A 26,904-nucleotide genomic window follows, 5' to 3' on the forward strand; every position below is an offset into this window, starting at 1 on the left:
AAACTTCATGTCTAAAACACCAAAAGCAATGGCAACAAAAGCCAAAATTGACAAATGGGATCTAATGAAATTAAAAAGCTTCTGCACAGCAAAAGAAACTATTATCAGACTGAAAAGGCAGCCTACGGAATGGGAGAAAATTTTTGCAATCTATCCATCTGACAAAGGGCTAATATCCAGAATCTACAAAGAACTTAAACAAATTTACAAGAAAGAAGCAAACAACCCCATCAAAAGTGGGCAAAGGATATGAACAGACACTTCGCAAAAGAAGACATTTATGCAGCCAACAGACATATGAAAAAATGCTCATCATCACTGGTCATTAGAGAAATGCAAATCAAAACCACAATGAGATACCATCTTACACAAGTTAGAATGGTGATCATTAAGAAGTCAGAAAACAGATGCTGGAGAGGAAGTGGAGAAATAGGAATGCTTTTACACTATTGGTGAGAGTGTAAATTAGTTCAATCATTGTGGAAGACAGTGTGGCGATTCCTCAAGGATCTAGAACCAGAAATACCATTTGACCCAGCAATCCCATTACTGGGTATATACCCAAAGGATTATAAATCGTTCTACTATAAAGACACATGCACACATATGTTTATTGTGGTGCTGTTCACAATAGCAAAGACTTGGAACCAACCCAAATATTCACCAATGATAGACTGGATAAACAAAATGTGGTACATATACACCATGGAATACTGTGCAGCCATAAAAAAGGATGAGTTCATGTCCTTTGCAGAGACATGGGTGAAGCTGGAAACCATCATTCTCAGCAAACTATCACAAGAACAGAAAACCAAACACCGCATGTTCTCACTCATAAGTTGGAGTTGAACAATGAGAACACATGAGAAGGGAACATCACACATCAGAGCCTGTCAGGGGGTGGGGGGCTAGGGGAGGGATAGCATTAGGAGAAATACCTAATGTAGGTGACAGGTTGATGGGTGGAGCAAACCACCATGGCACATGTATACCTATGTGACAAAACTGCACGTTCTGCACATGTACCCTAGAACTTAAAGTATAATAAAAAAAAGAAAAAAAAGAAATTATCCTTAATTCTGCTGAATGTAATAGTATCGTTAGGATTACATTAAAACTTTTATTTTAAAAATTCATGATGAACGAATTTTTGTGATCAAATGATAGGATTCTGAAACAGGATTATCAAAATGTTGATAGTTGGTAAAACTGGTAATAGGTATCTGGGGGCTTGTTATGCTATTATCTGTACTTTTGGGCATGTGTGAAAGTTTTCACAATAAGCTCTTTTTAAAAATCACTACTGCCTACACTAGACTTCTTCACATTATAGAGAAGTACACCCTCTTCATCTAGAGATCAGCTTTAAGTGGCCTCAGCCAGCCCTGAAAAAAAAAACCCAACACCCAGAAATAAACAAAGGTAAATTACCTTTATGCCCCAGAAGTCACTGTAACAAGACTCTACTAAAGCCATGAATCTTACCTTGTTTAATATCATTCAGACTTATTTAATGTACACTTCTATAAAAGATGGCTTGCCTAGTTTCTCATTCCACATTTTATCTAGTAAAGGAAGACTGCTGGAAGTGGGTACAGTGACAGCAGGAAAAATCACATCTTATAGCCTGACATTTGGAGAACCAAAAAGTATGAAAGAATTGGATCAACACATTATACAATGGTGGATTATTGTCATCAGTAATAACAGTGTTAGCCTTTATAGAGCATTTATGTGTCAGTTACCCTTCCAATTTCTTTGCTTATATTAATGCTGTTAATCCACAGGGAAATCCACTGGAATTGACATTGTTGGATTCTATATTTTACAGATAAGGGAGCACACAGGAGCACAGAGGGGTTAAGGAACTTGGCTGAGGTCACAGAGCAGACAGCTTCTGCTCTGAACCACTGTCAGTGCCTCCATATTAATAAAAGTTAAACTACATTCAATGTCTTTTATTTAAGACATATATTGGGATGAAATGAAAGTATAAAAGGCGATTTAGGCATTTGTTTTCTATTGAAATTTGTTTTAAAGAGTTTTTAAGGTATCTAAAGGGATAAACGGGCTATTTGGAAATCTCCCTGAAGAAAGCATGTATGGGAGAAATAGCATAGACTTTGAAGTTAGAGGAGACCTGGGGTCAGATTCCTCAGCAAGTTCCTTGACCTCTCTCACTCTCAGATCTCTTGGCTTTAAAGTGGAGGTAGTGCATCACAATGTGGTTCTAAAGATCAAATGAGTGAATGGTCTAGAATTCGTTCATATTCCCCCTTCTCATGTGGAGAAGCTGGTGACGCCAGGTAGATAAATCATTACTTTAAAATAGGCAGAAGAGGCTGGGCACAGTGGCTAACACCTGTAATCCCAGCAATTTGGGAAGCCGAGGCGGGTGGATCACGAGGTCAGGAAATCGAGACCATCCTGGCTAACACGGTGAAACTCTGCCTTTACTAAAAATACAAAAAATTAGCCGGGCGTGGTGGCGGGCACCTGTAGTCCCAGCTACTCGGGAGGCTGAGGCAGGAGAATGGCGTGAACCCAGGAGGTGGAGCTTGCAGTGAGCCGAGATCGCGCCACTGCACTCCAGCCTGGGGCAACAGTGCGAGACTCCGTCTCAAAAAAAAAAAAAAAAAAAAAAATAGGCAAAATATACTCAATATCCAGAACTTATAAATGTGAAAGTCCAATTAAGGATTAGGCACATACTGAAGAGAACACATCATAAGCCCAGGCCTTCATAATGGATACCCATTAATGACGCTGGTGTCACCATCTTTTTTTTATTTTTTTATTTTTTAGCTTAAAGAGCAGAAATTTATTTTCTCACAATTCTAGAGGCTGAAAGTCCAAGATTGGGGTATCCCAAGGGCTGGTTTCTCCTGAGACCTCCCTCATTGGCTTCTGATGTCTGCACGCTTCTGCTGTCTCTACGTGGTCTTCGCTCTGTGCCGGGGTCCAAACATCCTCCTCTCATAAGGACACCAGTCATAGTGGATTAGGGTCCACCCTAATATTTTCATTTTCAACTTCATTATACCTGTAAAGACCCAATGTCCAAATACAGTCACATTCTGAGGTAGTGGGGACATAATTCAGACCGTAACAATATACTTCAACTAAATAATAACATACTACAAGAGGTTAAATGTAGAGGCCGATATAAGAATTCAGTTGTCTTCTATTAAGCCAGATACTTAGAATATTGATAAAAATGTAAAATAATGCTACACTTTGCAAAAAATTTATTTGCCCAAAATATATTTTGTGGAAAATATATTTTCCACAAAATATATTTTGTGTTAATATGTAGTTGGTTTATTATTTTTAGAAGAATTAATAAATAATGGCTTTTAAACTTTCTCAGTTTATTTTTTCCTTGAGATAGAGTCTTGTGCTGTAGCCCAGGCTGGAGTGCAGTGGCTCACAGCAGGCTCTGCCTCCCGGGCTCAAGCGATCTTTTCACCTCAGCTTCCCAAGTAACTGGGGCTACAACTCCACAACTCCACACCCAGCTATTTGTGTGTGTGTGTGTATGTGTGTGTGTGTGTGTGTGTGTGTGTGTATTTTGGAGAGACAGGGTCTCACTATATTGCCCAGGCTAGCCTCGAACTCCAGTGATCTGTCAGGGATTACAAGTATGAGCCACTGTGCCCAGCCTTTTCTTTTTTTTTTTTGTATTATTATATTTTAGGTTTTAGGGTACATGTGCACAGTGTGCAGGTTTGTTACATATGTATCCATGTGCCATGTTGGTTTGCTGCACCCATTAACTCGTCATTTAGCATTAGGTATATCTCCTAATGCTGTCCCTCCCCCCTCCCCCTACCCCACAACAGTCCCCGGAGTGTGATGTTCCCCTTCCTGTGTCCATGAGTTCTCATTGTTCAATTCCCATCTGTGAGTGAGAACATGCGGTGTTTGGTTTTTTGTCCTTGCTATAGTTTACTGAGAATGATGATTTCCAGTTTCATCCATGTCCCTACAAAGGACATGAACTCATCATTTTTTATGGCTTCATAGTATTCCATGGTGTATATGTGCCACATTTTCTTAATCCAGTCTATCGTTGTTGGACATTTGAGTTGGTTCCAAGTCTTTGCTATTGTGAATAGTGCCACAATAAACATACGTGTGCATGTGTCTTTATAGCAGCATGATTTATAGTCCTTTGGGCATATACCCAGTAATGGGATGGCTGGGTCAAATGGTATTTCTAGTTCTAGATCCCTGAGGAATCGCCACACTGACTTCTACAATGGTTGAACTAGTTTACAGTCCCACCAACAGTGTAAAAGTGTTCCTATTTCTCCACATCCTCTCCAGCACCTGTTGTTTCCTGACTTTTTAATAATGGCCATTCTAACTGGAGTGAGGTGGTATCTCATTGTGGTTTTGATTTGCATTTCTCTGATGGCCAGTGATGATGAGCATTTTTTCATGTGTTTTTTGGCTGCATAAATGTCTTCTTTTGAGAAGTGTCTGTTCATGTCCTTCACCCACTTTTTGATGGGGTTGTTTGTTTTCTTCTTGTAAATTTGTTTGAGTTCATTGTAGATTCTGGATATTAGCCCTTTGTCAGATGAGTAGTTGGCAAAAATTTTCTCCCATTTTATAGGTTGCCTGTTCACTCTGATGGTAGTTTCTTTTGCTGTGCAGAAGCTCTTTAGTTTAATTAGATCCCATTTGTCAATTTTGGCTTTTGTTGCCATTGCTTTTGCTGTTTTAGACATGAAGTCCTTGCCCATGCCTATGTCCTGAACGGTATTGCCTAGGTTTTCTTCTAGGGTTTTTATGGTTTTAGGTCTAACATGTAAGTCTTTAATCCATCTTGAATTAATTTTTGTATAAGGTGTAAGGTAGGGATCCAGTTTCAGCTTTCTACATATGGCTAGCCAGTTTTCCCAGCACCATTTATTAAATAGGGAATCCTTTCCCCATTGCTTGTTTTTGTCAGGTTTGTCAAAGATCAGATAGTTGTAGATATGTGGCGTTATTTCTGAGGGCTCTGTTCTGTTCCATTGATCTATGTCTCTGTTGTGGTACCAGTACCATGCTGTTTTGGTTACTGTAGCCTTGTAGTATAGTTTGAAGTCAGGTAGCGTGATGCCTCCAGCTTTGTTCTTTTGGCTTAGGATTGACTTGGCGATGCGGGCTCTTTTTTGGTTCCATATGAACTTTAAAGTAGTTTTCTCCAATTCTGTGAAGAAAGTCATTGGTAGCTTGATGGGGATGGCGTTGAATCTATAAATTACCTTGGGCAGTATGCCCATTTTCACGATATTGATTCTTCCAACCCATGAGCATGGAATGTTCTTCCATTTGTTTGTATCTCTTTTATTTCATTGAGCAGTGGTTTGTAGTTCTCCTTGAAGAGGTCCTTCACATCCCTTGTAAGTTGGATTCCTAGGTATTTTATTCTCTTTGAAGCAATTGTGAATGGGAATTCACTCATGATTTGGCTCTCTGTTTGTCTGTGATTGGTGTACAAGAATGCTTGTGATTTTTGTACATTGATTTTGTATCCTGAGACTTTGCTGAAGTTGCTAATCAGCTTAAGGAGATTTTGGGCTGAGACAATGGGGTTTTCTAGATATACAATCATGTCATCTGCAAACAGGGACAATTTGACTTCCTCTTTTCCTAATTGAACACCCTTTATTCCCTTCTCCTGCCTGATTGCCCTGGCCAGAACTTCCAGCACTATGTTGAATAGGAGTGGTGAGAGAGGGCATCCCTGTCTTGTGCCAGATTTCAAAGGGAATGCTTCCAGTTTTTGCCCATTCAGTATGATATTGGCTGTGGGTTTGTCATAGATAGCTCTTATTATTTTGAGATCCGTCCCATCAATACCTAATTTATTGAGAGTTTTTAGCATGAAGCATTGTTGAATTTTGTCAAAGGCCTTTTCTGCATCTATTGAGATAATCATGTGGTTTTTGTCTTTGGTTCTGTTTATATGCTGGATTACATTTATCGATTTGCGTATGTTGAACCAGCCTTGCATCCCAGGGATGAAGCCCACTTGATCATGGTGGATAAGCTTTTTGATGTGCTGCTGGATTCAGCTTGCCAGTATTTTATTGAGGATTTTTGCATCAATGTTCATCAAGAATATTGGTCTGAAATTCTCTTTTTTGGTTGTGTCTCTGCCAGGCTTTGGTATCAGGACGATGCTGGCCCCATAAAATGCGTTAGGGAGGATTCCCTCTTTTTCTATCGATTGGAATAGTTTCAGAAGGAATGGTACCAGTTCCTCCTTGTACCTCTGGTAGAATTCGGCTGTGAATCCACCAGGTCCTGGACTCTTTTTGGTTGGTAAGCTATTGATTATTGCCACAATTTCAGAGCCTGTTATTGGTCTATTCAGAGATTCAACTTCTTCCTGGTTTAGTCTTGGGAGGATGTATTTGTCGAGGAATTTATCCATTTCTTCTAGATTTTCTAGTTTATTTGCATAGAGGTATTTGTAGTATTCTCTCATGGTAGATTGTATTTCTGTGGGATCGGTGGTGATATCCCCTTTTTCATTTTTTATTGCATCTATTTGATTCTCCTCTCTTTTCTTCTTTATTAGTCTTGCTAGTGGTCTATCAATTTTGTTGGTCTTTTCAAAAAACCAGCTCCTGGATTCATTAATTTTTTGAAGGGTTTTTTGTGTCTCTATTTCCTTCAGTTCTGCTCTGATTTTAGTTATTTCTTGCCTTCTGCTAGCTTTCGAATGTGTTTGCTCTTGCTTTACTAGTTCTTTTAATTGTGATGTTAGGGTGTCAATTTTGGATCTTTCCTGCTTTCTCTTGTGGGCATTTAGTGCTATAAATCTCCCTCTACACACTGCTTTGAATGTGTCCCAGAGATTCTGGTATGTTGTGTCTTTGTTCTTGTTGGTTTCAAAGAACATCTTTATTTCTGCCTTCATTTCATTATGTACCCAGTAGTCATTCAGGAGCAGGTTGTTCAGTTTCCATGTAGTTGAGCAGTTTTGAGTGAGTTTCTTACTCCTGAGTTCTAGTTTGATTGCACTGTGGTCTGAGAGACAGTTTGTTATAATTTCTGCTCTTTTACATTTGCTGAGGAGTGCTTTACTTCCAACTATGTGGTCAATTTTGGAATAGGTGTGGTGTGGTGCTGAAAAAAATGTATATTCTGTTGATTTGGGGTGGAGAGTTGTGTAGATGTCTATTAGGTCCACTTTGTGCAGAGCTGAGTTCAATTCCTGGATATCCTTGTTAACTTTCTGTCTCGTTGATCTGTCTAATGTTGACAGTGGGGTGTTAAAATCTCCCATTATTATTGTGTGGGAGTTTAAGTCCCTTTGTAGGTCACTCAGGACTTGCTTTATGAATCTGGATGCTGCTGTGTTGGGTGCATATATATTTAGGATAGTTAGCTCTTCTTGTTGAATTGATCCCTTTACCATTATGTAATGGCCTTCTTTGTCTCTTTTGATCTTTGTTGGTTTAAAGTCTATTTTATCAGAGACTAGGATTGCAACCCCTGCCTTTTTTTGTTTTCCATTTGCTTGATAGATCTTCCTCCATCCCTTTATTTTGAGTCTATGTGTGTCTCTGCACGTGAGATGGGTTTCCTGAATACAGCACACTGATGGGTCTTGACTCCTTATCCAATTTGCCAGTCTGTGTCTTTTAATTGGAGCATTTAGCCCATTTACATTTAAAGTTAATATTATTATGTGTGAATTTGATCGTGTCATTATGTTAGTTGGTTATTTTGCTCGTTAGTTGATGCAGTTTCTTCCTAGCCTCGATGGTCTTTACAATTTGGCATGTTTTTGCAGGGGCTGGTAACAGTTGTTCCTTTCCATGTTTAGTGCTTCCTTTAGGAGCTCTTTTAGGGCAGGCCTGGTGGTGACAAAATCACTCAGCATTTGCTTGTCTGTAAAGTATTTTATTTCTCCTTCACTTATGAAGCTTAGTTTGGCTGGATATGAAATTCTGGGTGGCAAATTCTTTTCTTTAAGAATGTTGAATATTGGCCCCCACTCTCTTCTGGCTTGGCTTGTAGAGTTTCTGCCAAGAGATCAGCTGTTAGTCTGATGGGCTTCCCTTTGTGGGTAACCCGACCTTTCTCTCTGGCCACTCTTAACATTTTTTCCTTCATTTCATCTTTGGTGAATCTGACAATTATGTGTCTTGGGGTTGCTCTTCTCGAGGAGTATCTTTGTGGAATTCTCTGTATTTCCTGAATCTGAATGTTGGTCTGCCTTGCTAGATTGGGGAAGTTCTCCTGGGTAATATCTTGCAGAGTGTTTTCCAACTTGGTTCCATTCTCCCCGTCATTTTCAGGTATACCAATCAGACGTAGATTTGGTCTTTTCACATAGTCCCAAATTTCTTGGAGGCTTTGTTCGTTTCTTTTTATTCTTTTTTCTCTAAACTTCCCTTCTCACTTCATTTTATTCATTTCATCTTCCATCACTGATACCCTTTCTTCCAGGTGATCGCATCGGCTACCGAGGCTTCTGCAATCTTCGCGTAGTTCTCAAAACTTGGCTTTCAGCTCCCTCAGCTCCTTTAAGCCCTTCTCTGCATTGGTTATTCTAGTTATCCATTCGTCTAATTTTTTTTCAAAGTTTTTAACTTCTTTGCTATTGTTTTGAATTTCCTCCTGTAGCTCGGAGTAGTTTGATCGTCTGAAGCCTTCTTCTCTCAACTCGTCAAAGTCATTCTCCATCCAGCTTTGTTCCGTTGCTGATGAGGAACTGCATTCCTTTGGAGGGGGAGAGGTGCTCTGCTTTTTAGAGTTTCCAGTTTTTCTGCTCTGTTTTTTCCCCATCTTTGTGGTTTTATCTACTTTTGGTCTTTGATGATGGTGATGTACAGATGGGTTTTTGGTGTGGATGTCCTTTCTGTTTGTTAGTTTTCCTTCTACCAGACAGGACCCTCAGCTGCAGGTCTGTTGGAGTTTGCTAGAGGTCCACTCCAGACCCTGTTTGGCTGGGTGTCAGCAGCGGTGGCTGCAGAACAGCGGATTTTCATGAGACCGCAAATTCAGCTGTCTGATAGTTCCTCTGGAAGTTTTGTCTCAGAGGAGTACCCGGCCGAATGAGGTGTCAGTCTGTCCCTACTGTGGGGGTGCCTCCCAGTTAGGCTGCTCAGGGGTGAGGGACCCACTTTAGGAGGCAGTCTGTCTGTTCTCACATCTCCAGCTGTGTGCTGGGAGAACCACTACTCTCTTCAAAGCTGTCAGACAGGGACATTTAAGTCTGCAGAGGTTCCTGCTGACTTTTTGATTGTCTGTGCCCTGCCCCCAGAGGTGGAGCCTACAGAGGCGGGCAGGCCTTCTTGAGCTGTGGTGGGCTCCACCCAGTTCGAGCTTCCTGGCTGCTTTGTTTACCTAAGCAAGCCTGGGCAATGGTGGGCGCCCCTCCCCCAGCCTCACTGCCGCCTTGCAGTTTGATCTCAGACTGCTGTGCTAGCAATCAGCGAGACTCCGTGGGCATAGGACCCGCAGAGCCAGGTGCGGGACACAATCTCCTGGTGTGCCGTTTTCCAAGCCCGTTGGAAAAGCGCAGTATTAGGGTGAGACTGACCCGATTTTCCAGGTGCTGTCTGTTACCCCTTTCTTTGACTAGGAAAGGGAACTCCCTGACCCCTTGTGCTTCCCAAGTGAGGCAATGCCTCGCCCTGCTTTGGCTCATGCACAGTGTGCTGCACTGATTGTCCTGCACCCACTGTTTGGCACTCCCTAGTGAGATGAACCTGGTACCTCAAATGGAAATGCAGAAATCACCCATCTTCTGTGTGGCTCACGCTCTGGTGTCACCATTTAAACAATTAACACTTACTGAGCCAGCTTTCCCTCGGTCAAGTTCTCAGGCCCATGATGCACAGGCCAACCTTCCTCCCAGGCCTGTGTGCTGTGTCCTCAGTTAAAAAGAAGAAACTTCCTTGGAACAGTGGATCAGCAGGATGTATGGGCAAATCAGCTTTTTTGTAAGGCATTCCAAGCATGGCTGAAAGGTTTCAGCAGGATCTGCACACACACAGGCAGCTTTGAAAGAACCCTTAGACACACTGACTAGGGCTGCCCCCCCCCACAAGGCAGCAGGAGAAGTGAGAGCCTGTTGTGGGCCAGGCATTGTGCAGTGTATCCAGGCCGGGCTAGGGACCGAGCCAGCTGGACAGCAGCTGTGAGAACTAGGATCCAGAGGCGCCAAAACAGGACTGGAGTCCAGGCTTTTAAGTATGGAGTGAGAAATCAGGTCTGAGCATGGAGCTTATATTTGTTATATTTTTTAAATAAATATATTTATATACCTTTATATATGTACATAAAATATATAAATATACATTGGTGTCATTTCCACTGATATAAAGCCCTTAATATTTGCTGGCTTTAAGAATGGCCATAATCAAAAACTCAAAAAATAATAGATGTTGGTGTGGATGTGGTGAAAAGGGAACACTTTTACCCTGCTGGTGGGAATGTAAACTAGTACAACCATTATGGAAAACAGTGTGGAGATTCCCTAAGGAACTAAAAGTAGATCCACCATTTGATCCAGCAATCCCATTTTTGGACATCTACCCGAGGAAAAGAAGACATTATATGAAAAAGATACTTGCACACAGATGTTTATAGCAGCACAATTTGCAATGGCAAAAATATGGAACTAGGCCAAATGCCTATCAATCAACAAGTGGATAAAAATGTGAGACATATATATAATAGAATACTACTCAGCCATAAAAAAGAACGAAATAATGGAATTTGCAGCAACCTGGGTGGAATTGGAGACCATTATCATAAGTGAAGTAACTCAGAAATGGAAAACCAAACATCATATGTTCTCATAAGTGGGAGCTAAGCTATGAGGATGCAAAGGCATAAGAATGATACAATGGACTTTGGGAACTCTGGGGAAAGGGTGGGAGGGGGATGAAGGATAAAAGTCCACACATTGGGTACAGTGTACACTGCTCAGGTGATGAGTGCAGAAATCTCAGAAATCACCACTGAAGAACTTATTCAATACCAATACCAGAACTTAACCAATACCACCTGTTCCCCAAAAACCTATTGAATTAAAAAATAAATAAAATTTAGAATATATTTCTCTTAAAAATTTTTTTAAAAAAGAAAATTGCTGGCTTAATGATGGGATCATTAGTATGGTAATATTTATAAAAGCAAAAAAGACATTGGGAGAATCTAAATATTCATCAGTAAAGAAATTGATGGTGAAAATGTGGCACATTCTTGGGATGGAATATCACAGTTATACAAAAGAATAGATTGGATTTAAACTTATCGACATAGAGCCATTGCAAAAAAAAGAATTTTAAAATACAGAATATGTCTCATATAAAGTATGTAAATTTTAAAATAAAAAACATATAGAGGTATATTTGTATATATGGAATTTGCTAATAGACTAATGGGGTATATAACAAATGTACAAAAATAGTTGCATCTTGGGAAGGAGGAGGGGAATCAGCCTGGATTTGCAGGTCAAGAGGGAATTCAACTTTATGTTATGTTATATTTCCTTTGCTTTAAAAAGATCTATTGGAAATAAGGGAGTCTGGAGGCCTGAAGGCAAAAGGAACTGTAAATAAATACAGTGCTCTTGTTGATTAAATCATTTCCCACAAGGAGGAGACTAACAATTCTCATACAACTATGCATGTATCCTGGAATTGAACAATTAAGTAATTGGCAGATGGCAGGATTAAGGTTTCTCACTACTGGGGTTGAATGTACAGATCAGCAACAGGAGGAGGCTAGAATGATCCATGGTAATGAGTCAAAGTTGGAGATATTTGCTTATGGAGAACTCATGCTTAATATAGATTAAGATTAATAATTTAATATACAGCAGAGATAGAAATATTTATGGATATATGTATATACACAGGTTAGTATACACACATATAATTCTTTGCTCCGTCAATAGAGGAGACCTAAAAGAAATGACAGCAAAGTAGCAACAACAACATCTAGCACCCAGATCTTGATTTCTAATAACATTCTCTAATAAAAGGAATAAGGGCTCCTTAGAGAAATAGATTATTCTGGGACTGGAATATCTTGTAGTACCAGGAAGTAAGGAGTTCTTTAAAAAAAGGGTGGAAGGGTGGTAAGTCAAAGGGCCCAGGAACCCAACGAAAGAACTCCCAATGGCCAAAGCTGGAAAAACTTGAGCAACAAAATAAAGTAGTACTGGATTATAATCCAAAATATGAATAAATATTAATGAGTCCATACTAATATAAATAAACTATTGGATAAATTAATAAATAGGGAAGAAGAGACAAGTCTTCTATGCAGAATAATTTCAAATTATGTAGATTATGTAATGATGTAGCTACTCTCCCCTTAAAGAGGGGGGCATAACTCTCACCCCTTAAATGTGGGCTACATATAATGATTTCCCTCTAACGAGTACAGTATGAAAATGAGGGGAGAGGAATAACTTGAAAGTGGAGAAAGCCAACACTGTGTTAGCCAGGTGCTCAAGGTCAGTGTCAACACTCATAAACTATGTTGATGGTAAATATCCCTGATATCATGAAAATGGCACTTAAATTCTGTGATCTTTCTCCCAAGAATCCATAATTCCAGTCTAATAATGAGAATAGTATCAGGTAAATTCCAGTAGCGGTGTATCCTACAAAATATGTGACCACACTATTCTTTATAATGGTCAAGGTCATCAAAAACAACTAAAGCCTGAGAAAATGTCACAGCCAAAGGGAGCCTCAGGATAAATCAAAAGTAAGTGTAATATGGTACCCTAGAGGGAATCCTGAAGCAGGAAAAAGACATTAAGTATAAATTAAGGAAATCTGAATAAACTATGGGCTTTAGTTCATCAAAATGTACCAATATCAGTGCATTGATTACAACAAATATACCATACTAAGATGCTAAAAATAGGGAAAACTAGAGTGTACTATCCGCTTAATTTTGACTGTACTATCCACTCAATTTTTCTTTAAGTCTAAAACTGTTCCCAAAAAATAGTCTATATATATGTGTATATATATGTGTGTATATATGTATATATATGTGTTTATATGTATATATGTGTATATATCTATATATGTGTATATACGTATATATGTGTATATATATGTGTATATATATGTGTATACATATGTGTATATATATGTGTGTGTATATATATGCATATATATCTATATGTGTGTATATATATGTGTATATATATATGTACACTTTAAGTTCTGGGGTACATGTGCAGAACATGCAAGTTTGTTACATAGGTATACACGTTCCATGGTGGTTTGCTACACCCATCAACCAGTCATCTACATTACATATTTCTTCTAATTCTATCCCTCCCCTAGTCCTCCACCCCCTGACAGGCCTAGGTGTATGATGTTCCCCTCCCTGTGTCCATGTGTTCTCATTGTTCAACTCCCACCTATGAGCGAGAACATGCGGTGTTTGATTTTCTGTGCCTGTGTTACTTTGCTGAGAATGATGGTTTCCAGCTTCATCCATGTCCCTGCAAAGGACATTAACTCATTCTTTTTTATGCCTGCATAGTATTCCATGGTGTATATGTGCCACATTTTCTTTATCCAGTTTATCATTGATGGGTATTTGGGTTGGTTCCAGGTCTTTGCTATTGTGAAAAGTGCCACAATAAACATACATGTGCATGTGTCCTTAGAGTAGAATGATTTATAACCCTTTGGGTTATAAATCCCGTAATGGGATTGCTGGGTCAAAAGGTATTTCTGGTTCTAGATCCTTGAGTAATTGCCACACTGTCTTCCGTAATGGTTGAATCAATTTACATTCCCACCAACAGTGTAAAAGCATTCCTATTTCTCCACATCCTCTCCAGCATCTGCTGTTTTCTGACTTTTTAATGATCACCATTCTAACTTGTGTAAGATGGTATCTCATTGTGGTTTTGATTTGCATTTCTCTAATGACCAGTGATGATGAGCTTTTTTTCATGTTTATTGGCTGCATAAGAACAAAGCTGGAGGCATCACACTACCTGACTTCAAACTATACTACAAGGCTACACTAATCAAAACAGCATGGTACTGGTACTAAAACAGATATGTAGACGAATAGAACAGAACAGAGGCCTCAGAAATAACACCACACATCTACAACCATCTGATCTGTGACAAATCTCACAAAAACAAGCAGTGGATAAAGTATTCCCTATTTAATAAATGATGTTGGGAAAACTGACTAGCCATATGCAGAAAACTGAAACTGGACGCCTTCCTTACACTTTATACAAAATTTAATTCAAGATGGATTAAAGACTTAAATGTAAGACCTAGGACCATAAAAGTCCTAGAATAAAACCTGGGCAATACCATTCAAGACATAGGCATGGGCAAAGACTTCATGTCTAAAACACCAAAAGCAATGGCAACAAAAGCCAAAATTGACAAATGGGATCTAATTAAACTAAAGAGCTTCTGCACAGCAAAAGAAACTATCAGCAAAGTGAACAGACAACATACAGGATGGGAGAAAATTTTTGCAATCTATCCATCTGACAAAGGGCTAATATCCAGAATCTACAAAGAACTTAAACAAATGTACAAGAAATAAACAACCGCATCAAAAAGTGGGCAAAGTATATAAACAGACACTTCTCAATAGTCTACTAATTTTTTAAAAACCACTTGAAAATATGACAAAACGTTGAGCTGTCAAACTGGGTTGTTTATTCTTTGTTTCTCTGTTTTTTAGTTTCTCAGAATTATAAAAATGAAAACTTAGAGCAGACTTATGTACCACACATTATGGGAATTCATCATCTTGGGAAATTTTACTCTCAGTTTTCTTGTTTATATTAACACTGGTAAATCAAACATCTCTTATAGAATAAGGCCAAGATATAAGCTAAAAATTGTTGAACTTCTTTGCACACAAATCTTTCTGCAAATAGGATGAATTTCTAAAAGTGAAATTTTATATCTACTGCCAAACTACGTCTTCAAAATGTTATACTCATTTTTATTGGCACTCTGTCTGAGAGTGTCTGTTTCCTAGTTGCCTAGAAACCATAGGTATGCTCATTATTTTCCTCTATCAGTTTGATAAGCAAAATGATCTTATCACATTTGTGCTTTCATTTGCAGTTCTACAATTGTTAATAGGGGGAGCGTTATTAATTTTCATACTTACATTTATCTTTTTGCATATATGAATTACCTGTTCATGTCCTTTGTCCATTTTTCCATTGCTCTATAACAGCTCTGTATAAGTGTTTTGAGTATTATTCTCTTCTCTGTTGACTTCAGTGACACTTTTCCATTCTTCCTCCCTCTGCTTCTGTGGCCACGCTAAAGGTTGGTGATCCTCATCTCCACCCTCTCTCCACTCTGTAATTGCCCCTCAAACTATCTAATCCATACAGATATCTGACTGCTCTCCTAGGAGAAAGGCACAGGCCGGGTACGGTGGGTCACTCCTATAATCTCAGCACTTTGGGAGGCTGAGGCAGGTGGATCATGAGGTCAAGAGATCAAGAGCATCCTGGCCAACATGGTGAAACCCTGTCTCTACTAAAAATACAAAAATTAGCTGGTGTGGTGGTGTGCACCTGTAGTCCCAGCTACTCGGGAGGCTGAGACAGGAGAATCGCTTGAACCCAGAAGGTGGAGGTTGCAGTGAGCTGAGATCACACCACTGCCAGTCCAGCCTGGCGATAGAGCTAGACTCTGTCTCAAAAACAAAAAAAAAAAAAAGGAAGAAAAAAGGCACAAAAGGAGCAGGGACCATGACTGTCTTAGCATGACCAACTGTCCTGGCTTATTTGGGACTGGGGCGGGGGTGGTTCCTGGGACTTTACATGTTCAAACTAGGACAGTCCTGAGCACACAGAAAGAGTTGATCACCCTAAAAGGTTAAGTACTCAATAAGAATTTATTGAATGAATCCTTGATAACTGCCAGGACTACTATTCCAGCCAGCTTAATCTTTTGGCCCACAGATCCACATCTCTAATTCTTCGTGGACAGCACCACTTGAATAACACAGACATCTCACTTTTTTTCGGCTCACTGCAAGCTCTGCCTCCCGAGTTCACGCCATTCTCCTGCCTCAGCCTCCCGAGTAGCTGGGATTACAGGTGCCCGCCACCACTCCTGGCTAATTTGACATCTCACTTTTAATATGTCCAAAACTCTGTCTCCACTACCCCTCTGAAAACTCAGCTCCTTTTGTATTCATTTTCCCAATGAATTCTTTCTCTAGCATTTTAGAATTCCAGTAATCCTTACACATTTCACAGTTCTCAATTTTGTAAGGCAACTGCCAGGGTTAGGGTTGTAATCTGTACTTTGGAAGTAATGTAAGTTAACAGCAAACTCCGGAATGGCTCCATTCCATGTGGCTCTGTTATGCAGCTCTTTCACCCTTATGGCTGTTCCCTTTCTTCTGATATTTCTAAAGAATAATGGTTGTGTTCAGTGTTTTCCAAGTAATGAAACTTCCTTACAGGCAAAAGCATCTTGCAATAAGTAAAAAGCAGAATTATTATTAATATAAGGAGTTCCAGCAGTGAGTTTATGTGTGTAAATTTAATAACTATAATTAAACCACAAATGTCAGTTTCAAGAAAGGTAAAACTATAATGTGATTTTGAGAAAGCTGAGAATTGTTAGCTCTCAAAGAAACGTGATTGAAGCATCAGTTTAGTTATTCTGCTATATGTTAGATGAAATTGGTAAATTACCTAATCTATGACTTGACTGCCTCATTTTACGATCACTGCCAAACACAGCAGACCTTATGTTGACAACATTGCATTCATTTTGTTCATCTGTATGCTTGTATTAGTCAGTTCAGGCCGCAAGGACAAAATACTATAGACGTGTAGATTAAACAACAGAATTTTTTTTTTCACAGTCTGGGAACTGGAAGTTTAAGATTAGGGTGCCAGCATGGTCAGGTTCCAGTGAGGGCTGTCTTTCAGACTAGAATAAGGGCTATCTTCCCGCTCTGTCCTCACTAGACAGAGAGAGCTCTGGTGTCTCTCTTCCAATAAGGGCACCAGTTCTGTTAGTTTAGGGCTCCATTCTTATGACGTTATTTAACCTTAATCACCTCCTTAAAAGCCCCATCTTCAATGCAGTCACATGGGTAATTAGGGCTTCAACATACGAATTTTGAGGAGACACAAGTTAGTCCGTAGCAATGCTGGCCTTCCTTTATAGAGAAACTGAATTTAAGTAACTCAATTCCTGCAAACATAGCTATGAACACACTGATTATAATACAAACAGCTTTGTGTTTGAAACTTCTGTTTTACATGTGGGTTGCCGCCTGCCCTTAAAGTACTACCTGTTCTCTATAAACGTGACTCTGTACATCTGTTGCTGTGGTTCCAGCTAGCTAGTGCAGTTAACCCAGCATAATTATTTTAAAGCTCTTTTTCTCCACCCCTGGAACATTAAGTTTGTACTTATCTGACCACACATTTTTTTACCTTCATACCACCTGTAAGCAACTACTTGCGCATTTTTTCCTCCCTTCTAGCCTCTATTTGTCTTTCCAATCAAGAAACACTTCATTATTCTATCTATCCAGCTGTGCCTCTCAGCATTTGTTTCTATTCTGTGTATATATGTATTAGCATGCCATATATATGTGTTTCTCTATAAACTATGTTTATATAGTGATACTTTATGTATTGCCAAGTGCTTTACATTTCAGAGTGCTTTCACTCTCACCTGTTTGATTCTCATGATGCACCAGAGGAGATATGTGGCCAGATAAATATACAAGGGAACAGTTTTATCTCTGTTAACAAATATGAAAGCTGAAACTCAGAGAGACAAAAAAATCTGCTTACGTCACTCCTAATGCCTTGCCTTCTACTAACCTCAAAATATTCTTTCTTTATCTGCAGATTAGATTAAGTATTTTACCCATGAATGTATCCCTTTGTCAATATATCTTATTTCAGAGACTCATATTTGTAATATGTGAAACACAAGCTCACTGTGTACACATTGTAGGAAACTGATTTTTTTTTTTTGCCCATAGAGAGATGCCAGTAAATATCAAATTATTATCAACCATCAGAACCATCATGGATATCTGGATAATTGAATGTTTTGGAATGAAAATACTTAATGTGCTAGATATATCTGCTAACATTCCTTCTTGGCAACCCTGCATACAAGCGTGTATCTGTAATAACTGAGAAATTAACAGTTTTCCAAAAATATTACCCTTATGTCTGTTGGTGCCAAAAATACGACCTTTCTTAAAGACCTTATCTAGATTATCTTTAATGTGGACATTATGTTAACAGGGAATGTTTTAGTCACTTGTCATTATTATTTTGCAATTTATTATTATTTTCCCATCTTCCCCTGTATTAGAGTTCTCCAGAGAAACAAAATCAATCATATATATATAGATGACTTATTATAAGGCATTGGCTCGTACAACTATGGAGTCTGACAAGCCCCATGATCTGCCATCTGCAGGCTGGAGGCCTAGGGAAGCCAGTGGTATAAATTCCAGTCCAAGTGCAAAGGCCAAAGAAACAGGAGTGCCAATGGAATAAGTCCCGGTCCAAGAGCAGAAGATCAATATCTCAGCTCAACAGTCAGGCAGAGAGAACAAATTCTCCTTTCTGTCTTTTTGTTCTCTTCAGGCCCTCAATGGATTGGATGGTACATACCCAGTTGGGGAGGGCCATCTGCTTTACTCAGTCTACCAATTCAAGTGCTAATCTCATCCAGAAACACCATCACATACCCAACCAGAAATAATATTAAGTCAAATATCTGGGCATCCTGTGGTCCAGTCATGTCGACACATAGAATTAACCATCACATCCCCATTTCTCCATTTCCTCTTTCTACTTGTGACACGAGAAACTTAAAGTCTGAGTAATTGAGTTGTAATTTACTTCTAAATAAAGTATCTTATGTTTGTATTACAAACTCAAATAGATGTATAGGTGCTTCTTGACTTCCAAATCATTGAGAAAATAATGTTAAGTTGTGAATAAGGTGTTGCTGGCTCTTTGGCGGGGTTCAGGTGGTCTCAGTCCACAGTAGAGTTCTTAATATTGGCCATGAGCTCCAGGGAATATATCACAACCACCATTGTCCTCCCACCCAAAAGAATAAATCAGGTAGAAAGAATACCAACACCCAAGGCTATAACATTGAACATGCCATAATCCTTGTGAACAGTGCCCCATGGAGTTGTGCAGTGCACAGCCTGCACATTCATACATGGTAGCCCTGCCAAGGGTACTGGCTACAAGAGCTATCACAATCAAATGAGCTGCTCTAAGATACTCTCAGAAGGGGAAGTAGCACAATAACTTGATGAAGTAGAAAGAATGGGGTTATTGAATTTAAAGCCCCATATTCAGTTGCTGGTACTACCATGTCTTCCGGGAAACATGGCCTTGGGCAAGCCTGCTGAGGTCTGGGAGCCTTAGTGTCTCTCACTACTTCACAGATTATTGAGTGTCAAATGAATCATATATGAAGGAAAATTATGCATAAAATCATAAAATTTTAATTTAATAAATAGAAGCTTATAGAAAGAGAGAAACAGACCCACCTGCCTTGCTCCGGTGATTAGGTTGGGAGAATAAGACATTTGAAGAGTATGTGCTTCAGCTTGTTACAGCACCAGTTTGTGGAGGAGGATGAGTGGAGATCTCTTTTCCTTTACAGCTCTCCCATGAGCAATGGCTCATAAACAGCAGGGAGCAGCTGCCCCACGCCCAAGAAAGCATGGCATCCATAACCCCAAATACTCTATCCTCACCTGTCTTTCATGACATCCCACCAGAGTACAGTCAAGGACACACTGAGCTCATCAACACCTTCAAGAATACTTACTCCTCTTTTCTGTTCGGTACAATACAAACTGCGTGCCATGGACTCAGACCCCAAAGATTCTCAGTTGCAAGCCCAGGCAGAGCTAACTGCACATGAAGAGCAGAGTGGAGAGAAATCAATATTTGCCCAACGGAAAAGAAAAAAATCAATTGAGAGGAGGGAAAATGTTATCTCTAAGCCTTTGAAAGCAGTGGCTTAGATGTAGCTATATCAGCATATAAAGAGGGAAAATGAGATTTTTAAAAGTAGAGAGTCTTTTTACATTAAGTTCCTAATTCTAAAGAGCTCAATAGTTCAGAAAGTATTTTTTAATTGTGGTCAAATTCGTACAACATAAAATTAACCATTTTAAAGTGAACAATTCAGTGACATTTACTACATTTACAGTGTTGTACAAACACCACCTCTATCCAGTTCCAAAACATCAGGAAGTATTTTTTATTCTAGAATTATACATGCAGAAACTACAGTTAAAAGTCTGACAAATTTTTCTTAGATTTTTCAGCCTTTTGGACTTAACTCCCCAGATTATATTTGAGTGTTGTATTGTTGCTTTCTGCCTGGCTGATATTATGTGTCTTCAGTGTTTAAGAATAGGCCAATTTAAATGTGTTTCCACATTTGGTAAGGTGGATGGGAGAGAGGTGACTATAGATTTCTACAGACAGGCAAAATCCCATATGTTTATTTTCACCTATGTATTGACAGAATGTTTAACCTATTCAATAAAAAGTAGAAAATTCTTTCAGTCATATGCATTTCTTCTGTCTAGGGTCATAGGCAGCTGGATCAATAGTGTAACTCATAAAAATGGACTTCAATGCAAAATTAAATGTAGTCTCTCATCTCTGCACCAAGTTTTTCCCTACAAACTGGCAAAGTTGGTTTAACTAAGCAAAAAGCAAGCTTTTTGAGAATTGGGGTCAGAAGGATGTGGAAAATCTGTTTCTCTTTCAGTGGCTGGAATGAATACTCTATTGCCAGTGAACAGAGAAGGATGCCTTCTTGCTCATAGCTGCTGTGGCTGCCCTAAAGTCATTCATGGATACTCCCCATGGCTGCAGAGCTAAGGAATAGTCTAGTTAGGAACAAAACAGTGGAATCCATCTTGCTGCCTAGAGTTTAGCTGCTAGCCTCTTGAACTTGGTCTTCCATCTCTACCCCTGCTCTGGTCCATTGACCATATGAGCTGGACTTTGCAACTGAGTTGGACTGCCCCCTTCTCTAAATTGACTCTGGTCCTGGTAAAATATTTGCGCATTGCCTTATTTGTAAATATTTGTGTGTTATCTTAGAACTGTAACTACACACACACACACACACACATACACACACAAACCAAAAATATCTTACTGAAAAATGTGGAAGCAAAATTCACTTTTGCTGTTTCTCAAATAGCAAGATAAGACTGAGGTAGAATCCTGTCTTAGACTTCTAAAAATTAACTGATTCATGATTTATAAGCATTCCACCTAAAGGAAGAATCAATAGAGAGAAGGAAAAGAGTAAGGGAGAACAATCCAATAAGTAACTTTAAGCCTGTAGCACATTATTACTTTTCTGAAGTTCTATATTACCACTTTATATATAGTAGGCACTCAATATGTATTTGTTATTTGAATGGGATGGGGATATTTTTTCTTCTTTACTAATCTTTAAGGAACATTCTGCCTTACTATATCGATTAAATAATTACGGTATTTGGTGCCAGGTGCTCAACTGAAAGAAATGATTATTTTTAAATAGCCTTTGATTTTTGAAATGATCCACTGTCGTCCAGGCTCTGCCCCTTCAGTACTTGCTAACCATTCCTCATGAGACCACGTATGCACTGCCCATAGCAATGGCTCTCAAGTTCTGAATTCCTTTGGAACCTCATTTTAAAATGCAGTTTCCTTGGAATCTTCACTCACAATGTTCTTTCCATCTGAGAATGGACCTAGCAACCTACATTTTAGCAAGTACCCTGGGTGATCCAGGGAGCATATCATCCAGTAGATGATCTGCGGAGCATATTTTAGAAACCAATCCATAGATTTGACTGAACCCTAGTCTCTAAGACCAGCCTTGTTTAGAGCAGAAAGAAGTTGAAGAACCAACAGTACATTGCTGTGCAATCATGATGGTGCTGTCCAGGGACAAGATCTTGTTTCCATGCTCTCTATTTTGTCCTCTTCCCTGCTTCATGCCCAAAACCCGCTGGTCTTGCCTTGGATTGTAGTAGCTAGTCCATGATATTCCAAGACCTAATTGGCTACTAGATGGAGTGTTGTCAATTACCAAATCCCATATTTAATGTGCTGCCTGTCTACCTGGTCCTCCACCAATGACCAAACTCCGTCTGTATACTTTCTTGAATTCTACCAATGCCTACTGCCTAGACATTCTCTTATTCCCTATGTTGCCCATGTGGGTCTGTTCGATGGCACATCCGGGCATTAAAACCTCATTCTTAGTGGCATACAACCCCGACTAAGAGTGTTGAGTGTCCAGAATGAGGCAAGATAATGGGATAATCACCAGGTTGGTTACCCTAAAAAAGATAATGTTCCTCTGTGTGTGTGGTAAAATAAAAGGTGATGCCTATTTGTTTAGCAAAAGAGATTTTGGAAGAGGGAACCATTAGAAGTTGGGAAACAACTTGAGATACATCATTTTTGTTATATAAACCTGTTATCAAGATTGGCCCAATGTAGATTAAAATAGAAGTGCTCTTAATTGGCCTTCAGGTTAATACAGTGGGTTGGGATTAGCACACCCTCTGTAGAACCCTCATATAGCATGCTGAAATAATACATACCAATAATGTGGGATCCCTCCATTCTAGACCTTTCCAAAGGGACTTTTGCAGCCAAAAAGAAGAGCTAGGTTAGATCTATTTCCTTTCCGGTCATTGAGGCCAGTACTGAGGAGGCTTGAGCTTGAAGCAGTGAATTCAGTTACCCACAGTCACCTTCAGTAAACCAGTTATATGAGATGGTTTATGTGCTAAGGAGAGAGAGAGATATGTTTATACAGTAACTGCTTAAGGAATACAGCTGAAATGAGTATTGCTCACAAAACTGGTAACTTCCCAAATTGTTACTCTACCTATTGAGAGCTGAACTATTCTATTTGACTATAGAAAGAAGCTTCAGAGAAGAGCAGAACAAATTTTAATGCTTTCTTTCTCTGCCTTGGTTCATTCATTTAGTCAACAAATGTGTGTTTTAATCATTTCTATGAGCTAGGAATAAACAGCTCTGGCCTCTCCCTCAGAGAGCTTACCATTGTGTTGTAGAATTTAGGTCATGAATTTATGTGGACACAGATCTACCAAGGACTTCTCTTATTCTTTCAGCTCTCTGTATCGGATGAAAAGAACACTGTAAATACTAGATACGCAGTAGAAGTAGTCAGAAATGCCCCCTAGGGAAACCAAACCTGAAATTCACCTTCCAGTGGATAAACACAGCTTGATGCTTATGCTAAAATGCTAGTCAACAAGAGGAAAGAACAAAAATGCCCCCAGATTGCACAGAAAGTGTCTCATGGATACAATAAAGCAGACAAATTGCTTTGGTTACTGTAGGCATATGTAAGATGTCCTTTGTGTTCCCTCCTTATTTCTACTAGATAAGATGAAGATTAATTGAAATACTAAGTGCTGTATAAGCTAATAGTTTTATTAGCTTAAACCAGAAGTTCAGCCACCTGGAGGACTTGCTAAAACACAGATTGCTCAGCTCTGTAACCAGAGTTTATTTTTTAGTAGTTCTGGGATGGGGCTTGAGAATTCGCATGTTCCCAGGTGTTGCAGATGCTGCTGGTTCCAGGTTCACACTGTGAGAACCACTGGCATAAGCAGATGGTCTCAGCAACCTTGAAAGTGTTGCTCCACAAAGCAAATAGGCAGTACCACTAATTTGTTTTTTAAGATGGAGTCTCGCTATGTTGCCCAGGCTGGAGTGCAATGGCACAATCTCAGCTCACTGCAACTTCTGCCTTCCAGGTTAAAGCGATTCTCCTGCTTCAGCCTCCCCAGTAGCTGGGATTACAGGCACACACCACCATACCCGGCTAGTTTTTGTATTTTTAGTAGAGACAGGGTTTAACCATGTCGGCCAGGCTGATCTCAAACTCCTGACTTGAGGTGATCTGCCCGCCTTGGCCTCCCTAGTGCCGGGATCACAAGTGTGAGCCACCATACCCGGCCTACACCACTAAATTTAAAATGTTTAAATACCTGCTGCTTTTCTCACTACAAAATAATATAAATGTATACCAAAAAAAGGTTTTTAATAAAAAATAATAAACTTATTAAATGACCTATGTAAATTTAAAACCACCCAAGGATAGCCATTAATAATCTTGCTTTGTATTTTTATAAAATGTTTCTTATGTATGTTTGTGTATACATATATACGTGATATTCTCTCTAACATATGTATGTAATATTCTCTCTCTTTTCTATATAAATATCAAAATCACTGGAATCATCTTTTATTTTTTTGAGACAGACTCTCGTTCTGTTGACCACGCTGGAGTGCAGTGGCGCAATCTTGGCTCACTGAAACCTCCCTCTTCCAGGTTCAAGCAATTCTTGTCCCTCAGCCTCCCAAGTAGCTGAGATTACAGTCACATGCCACCACGCCTGGCTAATTTTTATACTTTTCAGTAGAGACAGGGTTTCATCATGTTGGACAGGCTGGTCTCGAGCTCCTGGCCTCAGGTGATCCACCCGCCTCAGCCTCCCAAAGTGCTAGGATTACAGGGGAGAGCCATCGCACTCAGCCTGGAATCATCTTATGTACACCATTTTATAACTTACCCTTTTCACTTAACATATACTTGTAAACATCTTTCTAAGTCAATATAGTTGTATGATATAATTTAGTGCATCCTTTGAATGAACATTTAGGTTATTACACAATTCTTTCAAAGAAACCAATTCAGCATAAATATTCTTGTAAGTCTTGATTTGCGTCCTTAATTATTTTCTAAAGACAAATTTCCAGAAGAAAAAAAATGCCAAGTAAAAAGTTATATAGATTTTTAGGGCTCTGAATACATATTGCCTGATTAGGCTTCAAATGCTAGATCATTTAACACGCCCATCATCACTCTATGGTTATTTTCTCACACCTTGACATAAGGCTGAGTACGTATTTGTTCATTGTTTTTCTGTGAGAGGTTTCTTTTGCCAGTTTAATAGAGAGAAAATGCTCTCGTTTACATTTTGAATTTTTTTTTTTTTAGTTACCAGTGGGGTTACTAGTAGTATCACATCCAGTGATGTCATACTTCTTTTTATTGTAGCAGTGTGAATCTGAAGCTTAGAATTATGCTCTCAGTTCTTGACAGAGCAGTTCTTTTGTTTGAAGCTTTACATGTTTGACATTTTTAAGGTCTAGCACATCATTTTTCTTTGATATGAACAAACAAATCTCAGAGTAGATCAGCTTTTGTTGTATTATGTAAACTTTGAGAAAGTAAATTGGCTGCAAAAATTATTTTGAATTCATCTCATGTGATATGCAGTCTCATTTCTCAGCCTATGAATAATTTGTTGTAATATAGTTGATCTAATTTTACTTAGGAAATCAACTATCCACTGTGACCAAAAGAGAAAACTGATGGAGCAATGTATCTTGTTATCTATTGATTAATATTTATTCAGTGACCATGTGATGTGAATACTAAAATGAACTTTCTTGGTGAAACACTAAATTGAACTTTCTTGTTGATACACAGGGACTATTAGGTGAAAAATATGGGAATATCCGAATCCCTGGAGAAGTTGAAGCCTCAGAGTTTGAAATGATTTTGGATGCTGCCATAGAGGCAAAGTTGGAGACCAAGTTGCTGGAGGAGTGGTACTGTCGAGATGAGAACTCAGTGCCAGCAGCCTATTACCTCAGATCCAAGTCAGAAATGCTGAGAAGCAATAGAAATGCAGTAAGCTGCCTTTCCCTCCAGCCTGTGGATCTGTCCATTACTACATTTATTACCGTTTACGTCATCCAGGGGTGGTTCTGCACAGAAAAGGCAGAGTAGACAGAAAGTTACTCTGCCCTAGGCCCCAAGTTTTCCTTTTAACAACTAAATCCACACTGATCCTTATGGAAACACAAATGAAAGCCACAATGCCATATCACTTTACACCTGTAAGGATGGCCATCAAAAAGTCAAAAGATAATAGGCGTTAGAGAGGATGTGAAGAAGAAGGAACCCTGGTACACTATTGGTGGGACTGTACATTGGGGCAGCCTCTCTGGGAAACAGTATAGCAGTTCCTCAAAAAATTAAAAATAGAGCTACCCACTTCTGGGTATAGATCCAAAGGCAATAAAATCACTGTCTTGAAGAGATATCCACATTCCCAGGTTCATTGCAGAATTGTTTGCAATAGCCAAGATATGGAAACAGTCTAAGTGTCTGTCAGCAAATGAAAAGATAAAGAAAATGTAGAAGGAAATTAAGGAACATTTATATACACACATACTGTGATGTTATTCAGTCTTTTTAAAAGAAAGCAATCCTACCATTTACAGCAACATGGATGAACCTGGAGGACGTTATGCTAAGTGAATTAAGCCAAGCCCAGAAAGACAAATACCGTATGATCTCACTTACATGTGGAATCTAAAAATGTTGAGTTCATGGTAACAGAGAGTAGAAGTGTGTTTACAAAGGTCTGGGATTTAGAGGAAATGGAGAGATGTTGGTCAAAGGGCACAAACTTTCATGGTGACTATAGTTAATTATAAACCTGAAATTGGCTGAGAGGGCAGATCTCAAGTGTTCTTACCACCCACCAAAACAAAGGTAATTATGTGAGGTCGTGGATTTGTTAGTTAACTTGATTGTGGTCACCATTTCACAGTATATACATAGATCAAAACATCACATTGGGCACCTTTAAAATTTAATGAAAAAAACTAAATCCAAAGCTAAGAAACTATAAATTGTCACTCACCTTTCCATTTAGCATCTCTGACTTTCCTTCTACACTAATTTTCCTTCTTCCTGAAGTATATCCTTTATAAGTTCCATCAGTGAAGGTTTACTAGTG

General features: G+C 39.1%; 1 protein-coding gene across 2 annotated transcripts in view; it reads left to right on the plus strand.

Annotated features, from left to right (window-relative positions):
• Positions 1-26,904, plus strand: part of NWD2 (NACHT and WD repeat domain containing 2) — a 217,750-nt gene that overhangs the window by 173,342 nt on the left and 17,504 nt on the right. For both annotated transcript variants that reach the window (XM_055245994.2, XM_063619778.1), the window contains one exon: positions 25,584-25,787. In XM_055245994.2, coding sequence (XP_055101969.1) covers positions 25,584-25,787 — 204 coding nt within the window. The remainder of the gene's footprint in view (positions 1-25,583; positions 25,788-26,904) is intronic.

The sequence above is a fragment of the Symphalangus syndactylus genome, chromosome 16 (assembly GCF_028878055.3).
Source record: "Symphalangus syndactylus isolate Jambi chromosome 16, NHGRI_mSymSyn1-v2.1_pri, whole genome shotgun sequence".
Taxonomy (NCBI): Eukaryota; Metazoa; Chordata; class Mammalia; order Primates; family Hylobatidae; genus Symphalangus; species Symphalangus syndactylus.